Source organism: Bubalus bubalis, chromosome 16 (genome assembly GCF_019923935.1).
Source record: "Bubalus bubalis isolate 160015118507 breed Murrah chromosome 16, NDDB_SH_1, whole genome shotgun sequence".
In the NCBI taxonomy this organism is placed as follows: domain Eukaryota; kingdom Metazoa; phylum Chordata; class Mammalia; order Artiodactyla; family Bovidae; genus Bubalus; species Bubalus bubalis.
Genome location: NC_059172.1, coordinates 18,693,112 through 18,706,187, shown reverse-complemented (window position 1 = coordinate 18,706,187; position 13,076 = coordinate 18,693,112). Strand labels below are relative to the sequence as shown.

Below are 13,076 nucleotides of genomic sequence, written 5' to 3'. Positions count from 1 at the left end.
AAATGCACCTGTACACCTGCCTAGTGACCTGAAAAAGTCAGGTTGACAACTCCAGAGAGCGAGTGGAGGAGGCCGGGGTGGGGGGCGGGGCGCAATTCCCGCCTCCAGAGTGAGCAGAGTGAACTGGACACCTCTTCCATCTTTCCCCTCCTTGCGGGGATGCTGAGCCCCCGCGGGAAACGCAGAAAAGGACCATCGCCACTTTAAGTGACTCAGGAAGTGAAAGGAGGCCGCCTGATTGGGGGGAGGGGGGAGGCAAAGTGGAACCGGGGCGGCGCGGAGGCCCCGCGGCTCCGCGATCTCGTCGGGGGCAGCGGGAGGCCGAACGGGCGGCGCGGCGCGGGGGCCGACGGGGGCGCGGGGAGGCCGCGCCGGAAGTGCCCCAACCGCGGGAGGAAGCGCAGCGGACGCCGAGCTGCCGAGCCGGCGGGAAGGCCCTTCGCTCCTCCGCCGGACGCGGGCTACCGGGAGCAGGCAGCAGCGGCCCCGAGGCTGCGGGACACGGCGCGGCCAGTCCCCGGGACGGGCCCGGCCTGGGGTGGAGGCCGCTCCGAGGCTAGACGGCGAGATCGGTAGCCCCGAAGCCCGGGCCGAGGCAGAGCCTCCACATGGCCTCCGGAGGGGGTGCGGCCTTCGAGGAGCTGCCGCACGACGGCACGTGTGATGAGTGCGAGCCCGACGAGGCTCCGGGGGCCGAGGAAGTGTGCCGAGAATGCGGCTTCTGCTACTGCCGCCACCACGCGGAGGCGCACGGGCAGAAGTTCCCCAGACACCATCTGGCCGAGTACGTTCACTGCGCTGCCCAGGCCTGGACCCCGGGAGCCCGCGGAGATGGGGCCGGGGAGGAAGCAGTCGAGGCCCCGGTGGAGAATGAGAAAGCCCTAGAAAACGAGGCGGGGGAAGGGAGCGAGTCCGAGGAAGACAGTGAGCCCGAGGAAGAGAGCGAGACAGAGGAAGAGAGCGAGGACGAGAGCGAGGAAGACAGTGAGGAAGAAATGGAGGACGAGCAAGAGAGCGAAGCCGAGGAGGACAACCCGGAAGAAGGAGAATCTGAGGCCGAGGGAGAAACGGAGGCGGAAAGCGAATTTGACCCTGAAATAGAAATGGAAGCAGAGAGAGTGGCCAAGAGGAAGTGTCCGGACCATGGGCTTGATTTGAGTACCTATTGCCAGGAAGACAAGCAGCTCATCTGTGTGCTCTGCCCAGTCATTGGGGCTCACCATGGCCATCACCTCTCCACCCTCGATGAAGCCTTCGAGGAACTAAGAGTAAGTATTGGTCATTCGGAGCATAGACTCAGAGGTCAGGACACGTGGGTTTCAACTCACATGGCCTTCCTGTAGCCATATTCACATTCATCATGTCCCTAGAAAGCTGGGAGCAGTGCTTAATGGCCCCTTTTTGATTGAACTCCTTTGAGAATCAGATGAAAGTTCTGGACTCTGACCTAAGAAAAATAAATGTACACGCAAAGTCTAGGGTACAGTATCTGGAAAATGACAAGCCTCTGGTCTTTGGATGCCGTTCCTTGGGATTTTGACTCCATTTAAGCCAGTTCCCACAGCATCTCCATTGTTGAGACTAGTGCCTTGACTTAAGTTTCTTGATAAGGCAGTCTTTTTGCCTACTTGAAAACGTAGCAAACCGTGGTTTAGCCGGAGAACCGACGTATGTGGTTCCTCCGTAGTGAAGAGACTCCCTAAGGTTAGGTTTTGATGATAACTTTATGTGTGTTCCTGAGGTCCGTTTTAGTTCTTCATCTTTGATACTTGTTTGGAAAAGAGAATGAAAGAGGGAAGGTAAAATTCGTCTGGGAGTGTGGGTTCCCCTGTCCTTTATCTTTTGCAGGAGGGTAGAGCCTTTATTTATCTTGAACCATGCTGGTCCCCTGGAACAGTGTATGGAAATATTATAAATATTAATAAATATTTGTTGAATGAATGAATTTGAAGATGATTTGCCTTTTATTTATACTGTGGATGCTTACAATCAGTGAGAGAGACATCTGGAGTTAACCAGGCAGGAAAGTGAGTGATCAGTTCATTAAGTGATTAGTTCATTAGCTCATTGTCATCGTAACATCTTTTGTTTCTCTAAGCAACGTTGGCAGTTGCTGCCACTGGGATAGCAAATACTTTGGTAATATCTGCTATATTTGGATTTTCCCTCTTTTTTAAAATCGTAAAAAACACACTCAAAGTGTATAAAAACATGCACAGTCTAACAACTGTAAAGCAAATAGTGTTGTAACTTCCACCTAGATGAAGAAATAGATTATTAGTAGCACTATTGAAGCCCAATGCCCTTTTTATAATTTTCCAGTTATAGCCATCTCCCTTTCCCTTAGGTAGCCATTATCCTGACTTTTGTGGTGGTAATTTCCTTGCATATCTTTATACTTTTACCACATTTATGCATTTCTAAACTTATTTGAACTTGACACAGTTGATATTGCTCTTGTATTGTTATCTTGCATTCTTTTGGAATTTGCTTCATTCTTTCAACATTGTGTTTGTGAGATTCATCCATTGGGTGACTGTTCATATTCATTGTCGTGTAGAATTCCATTTTATAAATATGCCACAAGTTACCTGTTCTGTCAAGGATGAATATCTGATTTCCAAATTCTGGAGCTTCTGATTATTGTAAATAGTGTTGGTATAAGCATTATTGTATATATCTCCTGCTGCACATCTACATACATTTAAATGGAATATCAACTTAGGAGTGTGATTGTTGGGTCACACACTATGCATATCTTCAATAATATTAGATGTTGCCAACTGTTTTCCAAAGTTGTACCAATTTGCATTCCCATGAAGAGTGTAAGAGAGTTCCTTTTTCTCAGTATCTTCACCAATACTTGTTATTACAGAATTTTTAACTTTTGTCTGTCATATGGATATGTCATGGTTTCTTCTTGTTTAAAATTTAAAGCTATTTTGAATGTCATTTGTGTTTTTTCTTTTTTTTTGCAAACTACTCATTCAGGTCTTTTGCTCATTTTTCATTTGGATTGTCTCTCATTAATTTACAGGAATTTATACACCCCCCCACACACATATATATAACTGACTTCTTTGTTTTATGGATTACAAATACCTTCTACTCTCTTTTTCATTTTTTATAAAATTGTGCCTTGGACAGAGAAATTCTTCATTTTAAATTAATAAACTTTATCAATAACTTCCTTTATCATTCGTTCTTTTCGTGTCTTGTTCCACTTAGTATTGCTTCTTTGGGTAGTGGAGGTGGGGGCTCCACTTCACTTTTCACCCTGGACAGATAGCCAGTTGCTCTAGCAGCATTTATTGAAAAGCCGTTCCTTTCTGTACTGATCTGCTGTGCCACCAGTCATCTATCAAATGCCCATATGTGTGTGGTGTGTTTCTTGGCACTTCTGTTTTGTACCATTGATCTATTAGTATATTCCTGCATGAGCAACATGTTTTCTTAGTTACCATAAGTTAGTAACATGTCTTAATATCTGGTAGAGCAAGTCTGTCCACTTGGTTCTTCTCAAAGAGTGTCTTAACTGGTCTTGGCCTTTTACATTTCTTAGAATCATACCACAAAGTTCTATATTAAAAATAAAAAGAGTCTGCAAGACTTTTTTTTTTATTATTGAAATTATAAGCCCATACAAGGAGAATTAATGCCATTACAAAATGGAGTCATCTGATCCTTTTTTTTAGGTCTTTTACATTGCCTCACAATAAAGTTTTATAATTTTTTTTTCTTGGAGAGCTTATACATTACTGGGAAGTTTATTCATGGGTACTTACAGTTTTATAGTAGTGTAAAAAATGTTTTTAATTTTTTCCCTAATTGTATATAGGAATATGATTAACTTTTAAATACTGATTTTTATTTAAACTGTCTTACTATTTTAATAATAAATCTGTAAATTTATTCTACACACATGATCAAATTATTTTCAAGAGGGACAGTTTTTGTTTCTTTTCAGTCCTTATGCTTGTTTTTTTTTTTTTTTCCTCCTTGCCCTGATGCTATGGATAGGCCCGCCAATATAATGTTGAATAAAACTGATGGTAGGTATTTTTGCCTTGTTCTTAATTGAGGGATAATTCATAACATTTCACAAGTGTGGTATAACTTTTTTCCCACAGATATATTGCATCAGATTAAGAAAATTCCCTTCTAGTCCAAGTTTAAGGGCTTTTCCTTAGTACTGAATGGATATTGAATTTTATCAAATGCTTTTTCTGCATCTGTCGCATGTTCATGTGATTTTACTCTTCTGCTGTGCTGATGTGATTAATTACATTAATTGATATAGCAAGTAATTTGAAAATCAGTATTATGTTCATATGTCTCAAAAACCTCTTTTTCACCTTTGGTAACTGCTTTTATTAGTTTTTTCACTTATTGTTCAAGTGTTTCTTTTTGCAAATACAGGTGTGTACATATATATAGTCTTATTTTCATCCTTTTTATTATAATATTTTTCAGTTAAAACAATCTGCCGTTTCTGAGGTAAACTCAACTTGGTTTTGATGAAGTGTCCTTATGTTTTTGAATTTAACTTATTAATAATTTATGTAGGAGTTTTCATTTATATTTATGAGAGAAATTGGCTTGTAAATTTCCTTTCTTGTGATGTCCTCTTGAGATTTTGCTATCAAGGTTATGTTGGCTTCGTAGTATGAGTCAGGATGTATTGCTTCTCATATATTTTCTTCCTGTTTTAATGCTCTGGAAGTGTTTGTATAAGATTGGAATATTTCTTCCTAGAATGATTGATAAAACTGACCAGGGAAGCCATTTGCATCTGAAATGAGAGAGAGAAAGAATTTATTTTGTTATTCTTTTATGGTATTTTTGACTATGGATTCAATTTATTTGATGGTTATATGCCTATGTAGGTTGTCTATTTTCCTTTGAATCAATTTTGATAAGTTACATTTTCCTAGAAGTTGGTCCATTTTGTTTAAATTTTCAAATATGCTAGTATAGATTTATGAATCATATCCTCTTGTTATCTTTTTTCATACTGTTGCTATCCTCTTTATTACTTTAAGAACAATAAGCATGTTGATTTATAATCTGTCACTGATATTTCCAGTATGTGAAGACTTTGTAGATCTCTCTCTGCTAGCTATTGTTTTTGGTGGTGGTTTTCAGGTTTCATTATTTCCTTTTGTGCTTGTTATATTTGAGTAACTTTTCATTACCTTTAAAAAATTATTTTTGGGGTATTTCCCAAGCGTTGGCATGAAGCTGGATTCTTCAAAAGAGGATTTGGGTTTGCTTCTGCTAAGACCTAAGTGTACACTTGTTTAGGACCCCTTTGTTGTTTTCCTTCCGTCACTCAGTTCTGTCCGACTCTGCGACCCCATGGACTGCAGTACGCAAGGCTTCACTGCAGTCACTCTCTGCAGTGATTTTGGTGCCCAAGAAAATAAAATCTATCACTGTTTCCCCATCTATCTCTCATGAAGTGATGGGACCAGATGCTATGATCTTCATTTTTTGAATGTTGAGTTTTAAACCAGCTTTTTAACTCTCCTCTTTTGCCTTCATCAAGAGGCTCTTTAGTTCCTCTTCCCTTTCTGCCATAAGGGTGGTGTCTCCTGCATATCTGAGGTTACTGATATTTCTCCCGGCAATCTTGCTTCCAACTTGTGCTTCATCCAGCTTGGCATTTTGCATGATGTACTCTGCATGTAAGTTAAGCAGGGTGACAATATACAGCCTTGACGTACTCCTTTCCCAATTTGGAACCAGTCTATTGTCCCATGTCTGGTTCTAACTGTTGCTTCTTGACCTGCATACAGGTTTCACAGGAGGCAGGTCAGGTGGTCTGGTATTCCCGTCTCTCAGAATTTTCCACAGTTTGTTGTGATCCACATAGTCAAAGGCTTTAGCGTAGTCAGTGAAACAGAAGTAGATATTTTTCTGGAACTTTGTGCTTTGTCTATGATCCAACAGATGTTTGCAATTTGATCTCTGGTTCCTCTGCCTTTCCTAAACCAGCTTGAACCTCTGAAAGTTCTCGGTTCATGTACTCTTGAAGTGGCAGCCCCCTCCCCCAGCATCACTTTCTGCCTATAATTAAGTGCACATCCCAGTTTCTTGTGATCAGTAAATGTACTCAGATCAATAGAACTGTTTCTTATACTCTGCTTGTGTTAACATTGGAACAGTACTACTAAACCTTATTAGAATTTCACCAGTTTTTTCTCTGATGACTTCAGTGCCAGGGTCCTCTGGCCACATTGTAGTTTTTTGTTTTTGATCATGATAGTTTTGAGGAGTGCCAGTCAGGTATTTGGTAGACTGTCCCTCAGTTTGGATTTGTCTGATGTTTTTCTCATGGTGAAACTTGAATTGTGGGTTCTGGATCAATAGAAATTCTCTTTTATGTTTTGCTTTCTTTAACTTAGTAGTATGTCTTGGAAATCACTCCATAGACCTCCCTATTTATTTATTTACTTAACTATTTCAGCTGAAAGTATTCCAATGAGTGTCAGTCATTAATTTTTTTTTAGCTTTTTTAAAAAAATCATTTTTAATTGGAGGATAATCACTTGACAATATTGTGATGGTTTCTGCCATACGTCAACATGAATCAGCCATAGATATATATATGTCCCTTCCCTTTTAAACCTGGAATCTATAAAGATGGTATGAAGGTTCTATATCCAGAGCAGGAAAGGAGACGCAGACATTAAATTCTTAATTTATGGTATTGTTTTTCAACTCTAGGGCACCTATTTGGCTCTTTTTTTTTTAAAAAAAAGATCCATTTCTCTTTATCTTTTGGGGTCTGATTCTTGATTATTTGCCATATTTTCATGATTCTTCATCTCATGATTTTTCATTCAATGTTAGACACTCTGTTTAAAAGAACTCTAGACACTAGAGTCATATTTTCCCCCCTCACAAAGGGCATACCATTTGCTCTGAAAGGCAGCTAGGAAGAGGGGCTGATCATTTCTACCCAGTAAAAATCTGAACTTGGTCAGAGCTTGATTGCAGCATTAATTAGTTTCATTTCACGTCTGGTTTCATATATTTTGAGGACAGTGTACATTTACCAGAGAGTAGGTCTCTTAGAATATTAAAAGTGTTTTGGCGTGATAATGGCTAGAGAAGAGAATCTTTGTTATACTGCACTTATTCTTTCACCAAATATTTACTGAGCATCAGCCAAGGGCGAGTACTTTCTAAGCATTGGGAACATAGCAAGATGGGAAAAGTCTACTTCTGCTGGAGTATACATTGTATTGGAAGGAAATAGAACAAATGGGCACATAAGCATGTAGTAAGTGATATAAAGAAAAAATGAAACAACACTGTGGGTTTAGAGAGGGACAGAAGTATCCTAGTTCTGCCACTGGCTTTTAGACCCTGGACAAGTTACTTAACAGTTGGCTGTGTTTTTATATCTCTAAAATGGGTATAAAGTTAAGATATAGTGTTTTGTGAGAGTAGAATAATCTAGTTTGTGATAGAACTTTAACAATGCTTAACAACTTTAACAATGCTTAACACATTGTTGCTGCCAAGTCGCTTCAGTCGTGTCCGACTCTGTGTGACCCCAGAGACGGCAGCCCACCAGGCTCCCCCGTCCCTGGGATTCTCCAGGCAAGAACACTGGAGTGGGTGGCCATTTCCTTCTCCAATGCATGAAAGGGAAAAGTGTAAGTGAAGACGCTCAGTTGTGTCCGACCCTCAGCGACCCCATGGACCGCAGCCTTCCAGGCTCCTCCGTCCATGGGATTTTCCAGGCAAGAGTACTGGAGTGCATTGCCTTCTCCAAACACATTGTAAGTGCTCTTTAAATGTTAGCTGTTGTCTTTGTTTCTATTGTAGGAGGAGTCTTGCTAAATGTATAAGTTTAGAGTTAAGAGGAATTTAAACAATATGTGTTTTGAGATCTCAATGCCAGACTGGACCGTGAGTGGCTTATGTTGGCAGTAGAAGATCAAATTGTTGCCAAGGGCTAGAGTAAAGCAAACTTAAGAGTAGGCAGGCCAGAATGGTCAGAAAACCAGGGAGATGGTAGAGCAAGAGGGGATCTAGGCAGGGGCAACCTGAAGGCTATGCCAGAAGGACTAAGGCAAACACCTTGAAGGGATGAGTTTAACCCTTAATCTCTGAAATGACCTTTAAAGTCCTGCCTTTCCTCCTATACTGTATTTCCAGTTTGGCTCCAGAGGATTTGGTCTCCAAAGGATTCTATGGGTCCAAACTTGTATTGAGCTTGTGCTCCAGCTTTATCATAGAAATACAGTTACACAGCCCATATTATGACCTCTCATCTGGCTCAGAACCTCTCATCTCAGATATGCAGGTTTCTCTTACTGTGACCATAGTTTCTTATTCTGAAAATAGGTCATGGAGTCTAACAAAGGAGCTTGATCTGGTTCATGGATATTTTCATATGAAAATTATGTTGCCATGGGAATTTGCATTCATAGCTATAGTTAATGAATTGTTTTGGTTGAACAATGTAAGTGCAATTACATATATTCAGAACTCTAGACCAGCAAGTTAAAAAATTATTTTGAATATAACTTACAGTAGGGGAAATATAGTTTACATTGTGGTCTAGTTTACACACACACACATACACATTTAACTAACACAAATGGAACACTGTTAACCTTACTGCATATGATATATTCTGCTCTGTTTCTCTTCTTTTCTGTCCAAAAAAAAAATTCTAGATTCTCCCAATAAATTGATTTCATTGCACACTAGTGGGTCAAGTTCTGTGGTTTGAAATGCACTTGTCTAGTTCATTCTAAGATCACCCGAAGAAAAGGTGGAGTCTTATAAAATGGCAAAGGGAGAAGTGATTGACAGAATCCAGCAAGTACTTATAAGCATCTGTGGGGTTTTTAACATTGCTTTGCTACGGACAGATCCAAAGGTTTTGAAGCCACTCCCTTTGCCCTTGGATGTGTCTTTAACTTGGATGGATATTAGGAGGGCAGAATGTTTGCTTAAGTGGGAACAGCTGCAGGGGGTAGCCCAGGGAGGGCACACTGGTAGCAGGTGGCTGGGAGGATTTGGGCGCATGCTCAGAACAGCTGGGACTGGAGGTGGGGGGGTGTGCCACTGCTGCGTCTCCTGATGGCCAGTGGCTCTGCCTGTGTGGTCAGCTCCTAAGAAGCAGCTCTGGTAGGGAGGCAAAGGGTTGAATTTCTGCTGTAATGTCCCTATTTATAGTTTTATTCCTGACTGAATGGATTTGGGGTATCTTCTAATAAAACCGTAAAGCATTGGCTACACAGTCCTTCACTCAGTGTCATTTATTTGTATGTGTGTGCTCAAGTTGGGTCTGACTCTTTGCAACCCCATGAACTGTAGCCTGCCAGGCTCCTCTGTCCATGGCATTTCCAGGCAAGAATACTGGAGTGGGTTGCCATTTCCTCCTCCAGGGATCTTCCTGACCCAAGGATTGAACCAACGTTTCTTGCATCTTCTGCATTGGCAGGTGGATTCTTTACCAAGGCACCACCTGGGAAACCCCATTTATTTGTATAGAATAAGACACAAGAAGACAAAAGCTAAGACTAAGGTAAAAGGGGATTCAGCACTCACGGCGTGTGGAACTTCATTAGAGAGAGCCTAAAGGGCTTCTGCAGGGTTAAGTGCAAGGGGAAAGCCATCACATTTTGTTAAGGGTATGACTCTTCCCCCAATCTTTATTATTAAAATGACACTTATTATCTAAGAATTAAGAAAAAAGGTAGAGGTGACCTTGGGGTATTGGAAGGATAGCGAAAAGGCCATTATGGAGTGAAAGAGGAGTAGGAAGTAGGTTAACAAGACAGTGTGTTTCTCACCTTCTGCCACATTTTGGAATCACCTGTGGAGTGGGATTCTTTAGAAAATACCTATGATTGGCCTCACCCCAGCCTAAAATCAAAATCTTTGGGAATGGTCGGGTATTTTGCAGAATGTCTTTCTCTTGGGATTTGTCACCTCTTCATCTCATGGTTAGACTGGAGTTACTGGTTTGTAGAAGGAAGACCATGGAATTAAGGGTACATACTGTCAAGGGGACTCTTGTGAGAAACGTCTAGACTTTCCTTGCACTGTCTCCCAGGAAGTGCCCTCTTTTTCTCTGCCCCAATCTTTCAGTCAGAATGGAATGGATTTGGAGAAGGCAATGGCACCCCACTCCAGTACTCTTGCCTGGAAAATCCCATGGACGGAGGAGCCTGGTGGGCTGCAGTCCATGGGGTCTCGAAGAGTCGGACACGACTGAGCGACTTCACTTTCACTTTTTACTTTCATGTATTGGAGAAGGAAATGGCCACCCACTCCAGTGTTCTTGCCTGGAGAATCCCAGAGATGGGGGAGCCTGATGGGCTGCCGTCTATGGGGTCACACAGAGTTAGACACAACTGAAGCGACTTAGCAGCAACAGCAGGCTGTCTAAAGCTGGTATGGAGGAATGATGAAATTACTAGGAATCTAGGCTGTTTCTACCTCTGTTATGGCATCCCTAGGGTATAGTCCTTGTCATGGACCGAGATGACTACTGGAGGTCCAGCCAATACATCTGAATTCCAGGATGGCAGGCACAGGAACGTGAAGAAGGAAAGAGAACCCTTTAAGAGAACCTTCCAGAAGTTGCACACATTGCTGTTTATATTTCAGTGGTCAGAGTTCAGTCCCATGGCATTATCTAGTTGCAAGAGGGCGTGCTAGGAAGCAGTCTTTTTTTCAGGCCATGGTGTGTCCAGCTAAAACTGGAGTGTCTTACTAAGGAGAAATGGGAGAATGAATATGAAGGACCAAGCTGTCTTGCCCTAATTGGCTTTGCCCTCCATGGGTTTGAATCCTGGCTCTGCTACTTGTTACCTGTGTCATGCTGAATTGTCATGCTGGAGAATTCATCCTCTCTCTCTGAATCTTGGTTTCATCATTTGTAACATGGCCATAATAATTATTTCTCCTTTTAGGGCTGTAGTGAAAACCAAATAATACACATAAAGATCTTAGCACAGTGCCTGGAATATAATAATCCCTCAGCCATTAGTGACTCTTGCTATACCTACAGAGCCATCTATGGTTCTATTCTGAGTTCAATTCCAGACCAGTTAGTCTGACAGAAGTTCGGACACCAAGTTTCTTTGGGTGGAAACTGGTCAGCCCCCTCTCCTTCTGCTCCTTCTGCCTGCTCTATTCTGGTGGGTAGAAAGGCTGGTGAAAAACCTGCCTTCAGAGGAAAGGCTCCTGTATATTGCAGTGTCCTGCTGGTGCCTTGTGCACTAGCTAACCAAAACACAGCTGGTATGTCTAATTTTAGGTTCACAAGTCTTGCTGGTTGTCCTCTTTAAATTCTGTTTTACATTCTGAACTGTGGGAAATTTTTATAGAAGCAGAGAGGAGGCAGGGGCAATACACCCTTTTCTTTCTGCTTAGAAAATAGCCTCTGTTTTCTTTCCAGTAAGAAATGGGGACAAGTTGGGGAAAGCCATTATAGGCACCCCCACTGTCCTCCCCTCCATCCTTTGGGCCTGCGTGAACCCTGGTGGGGTATAACTTGTGGTGAATGATAGACTCTGACTTCATGTGTATGAGGAATGGAAGTCATATATACCCTTTTATATTTTAAATTTCACTCTGTTGCCTGTGCAGAGAAGGGACTGTAGGGTAGGTGAGGGGAGCGGTATTGCTTCTTGGACCTCAAGCAAGCAGGGAGTAGTAGAGATGGTAAAGAGTAATTGAACTTGGCCTAGGTTTTAGAGTTAGGTCTGAAAAGACTTGGTGATAGGTTTTCTCAGACCCAAAAAATGATTTTGCATCTGAGCAACTGTGTAAAGGTGGTTACCTAACATAGGAGTGGATTTGGAGTTGGAAAATCAAGTCATGTGAAGAACTTGGAAAAGAATTTTTGGACATGGTGTGATGATACTAAAATCGGTTTAATTTCATTTTGTCAGGACTTTGCTTTATGGTTGGATTCCTTAGGAGGACTTCTTATACATTCTATCTCCCAATCCTTTTCCATTGTTTCTCCCCCAAAAAACTTTTTGTGAAAATGATAGAAAGTTGGATTGATTTTTTTTTTCTTTTTGAAAGCATGGTACCAATGCAAGGCCACTGGGATAGAAAAGAAAACAACAACAATAACAACAAACAGGCAGCCAATATTCTTTTGCAACCCAGCATCTTCTGATTCTTTGTAATACAGAATTCAGTATTTAGGAGCCAGTTTAAGGTACTGAGAAGGAAGTGGCAGGAAATGGCAACCCACTCCAGTATTCATGCCTGGAAAATCCCATGGACCAAGGAGCCTGGTGGGCTACAGTCCATGGGATCGCAAAGAGTCGGACATGACTGAGCGACTTCATTTCATTTCATTTTCCTTTAAGATACTAAGTTATTTTTACATTTCTACTGACACATGACTTTTCTTTTGGTCCCCAGGTGGTAATAGGCATTAGACTAGAAAGTATAGAGACTGGTTGTCAAGAAACACTTCCTGTTCTGATGCCCCCTTTACCTGCCATATTCCACCTTTATTTCTACCTCTTGCCCATTTTTCAAAGAATGTTTACATTAGAATGAACTATATTATTTCTCTGTTTTGGATGTACATGTATTTATGAGGTATTCTGAATCCCTTTGAGGAAAGACATGCCACCTTTCTTGGTGTTCAAATACAAAAACCCTTAGAGGTAAAAAACTCTGAGTTGCTGCTAAGGGTGGCAACTTCAGATGTCTACAGGGAACAGCAAGGTAATATAAATGAGAAGCCATCCAGGTAACTGTGGCGTACTGAAGGGAGCTTGCCTTGCCTGAAGTGGGTAGTTGCTACTCAGCTTCCGCCAGTTGCTGCTGGGTGGAAAGGGAGCCCAGTACAGTCAGACCTTTCAGATTTTCCGAAGAAGCTAGCAATCTTCATTATGGCATATCTCCTGGTTTTTAAGTGTTGGCGATTAATTTAAAATTCCTAGCATGCTGGTGTGGGACAACACTCTAAAAACAAAACAAAGGCTGTGACCTGTGAATTTGTAGGTTCTGATTTGGCCCCTTTTCCTCATTTACAAGTTGAGAAACAGAAACTCTGAGATATAAAATGACTT

General features: G+C 41.7%; 1 protein-coding gene across 7 annotated transcripts in view; it reads left to right on the top strand.

The window, feature by feature from the left end:
• The first annotated feature begins 269 nt into the window (after positions 1 to 269).
• The window catches only part of TRIM44 (tripartite motif containing 44), a 114,105-nt gene continuing 101,298 nt past the window's right edge, over positions 270 to 13,076 (top strand). For 3 of the 7 annotated variants that reach the window (XM_044929255.2, XM_006062350.4, XR_003103897.3), the window contains exon 1: positions 273 to 1,268. In XM_044929255.2, the coding sequence (XP_044785190.1) occupies positions 609 to 1,268 (660 nt within the window). In that variant the 5' untranslated portion in view covers positions 273 to 608. Of the gene's footprint in view, positions 1,269 to 13,076 lie in introns of all 7 variants that reach the window. The other 4 variants (XM_044929253.2, XM_025266220.3, XM_006062347.4 and 1 more) reach the window with 3 other exon arrangements.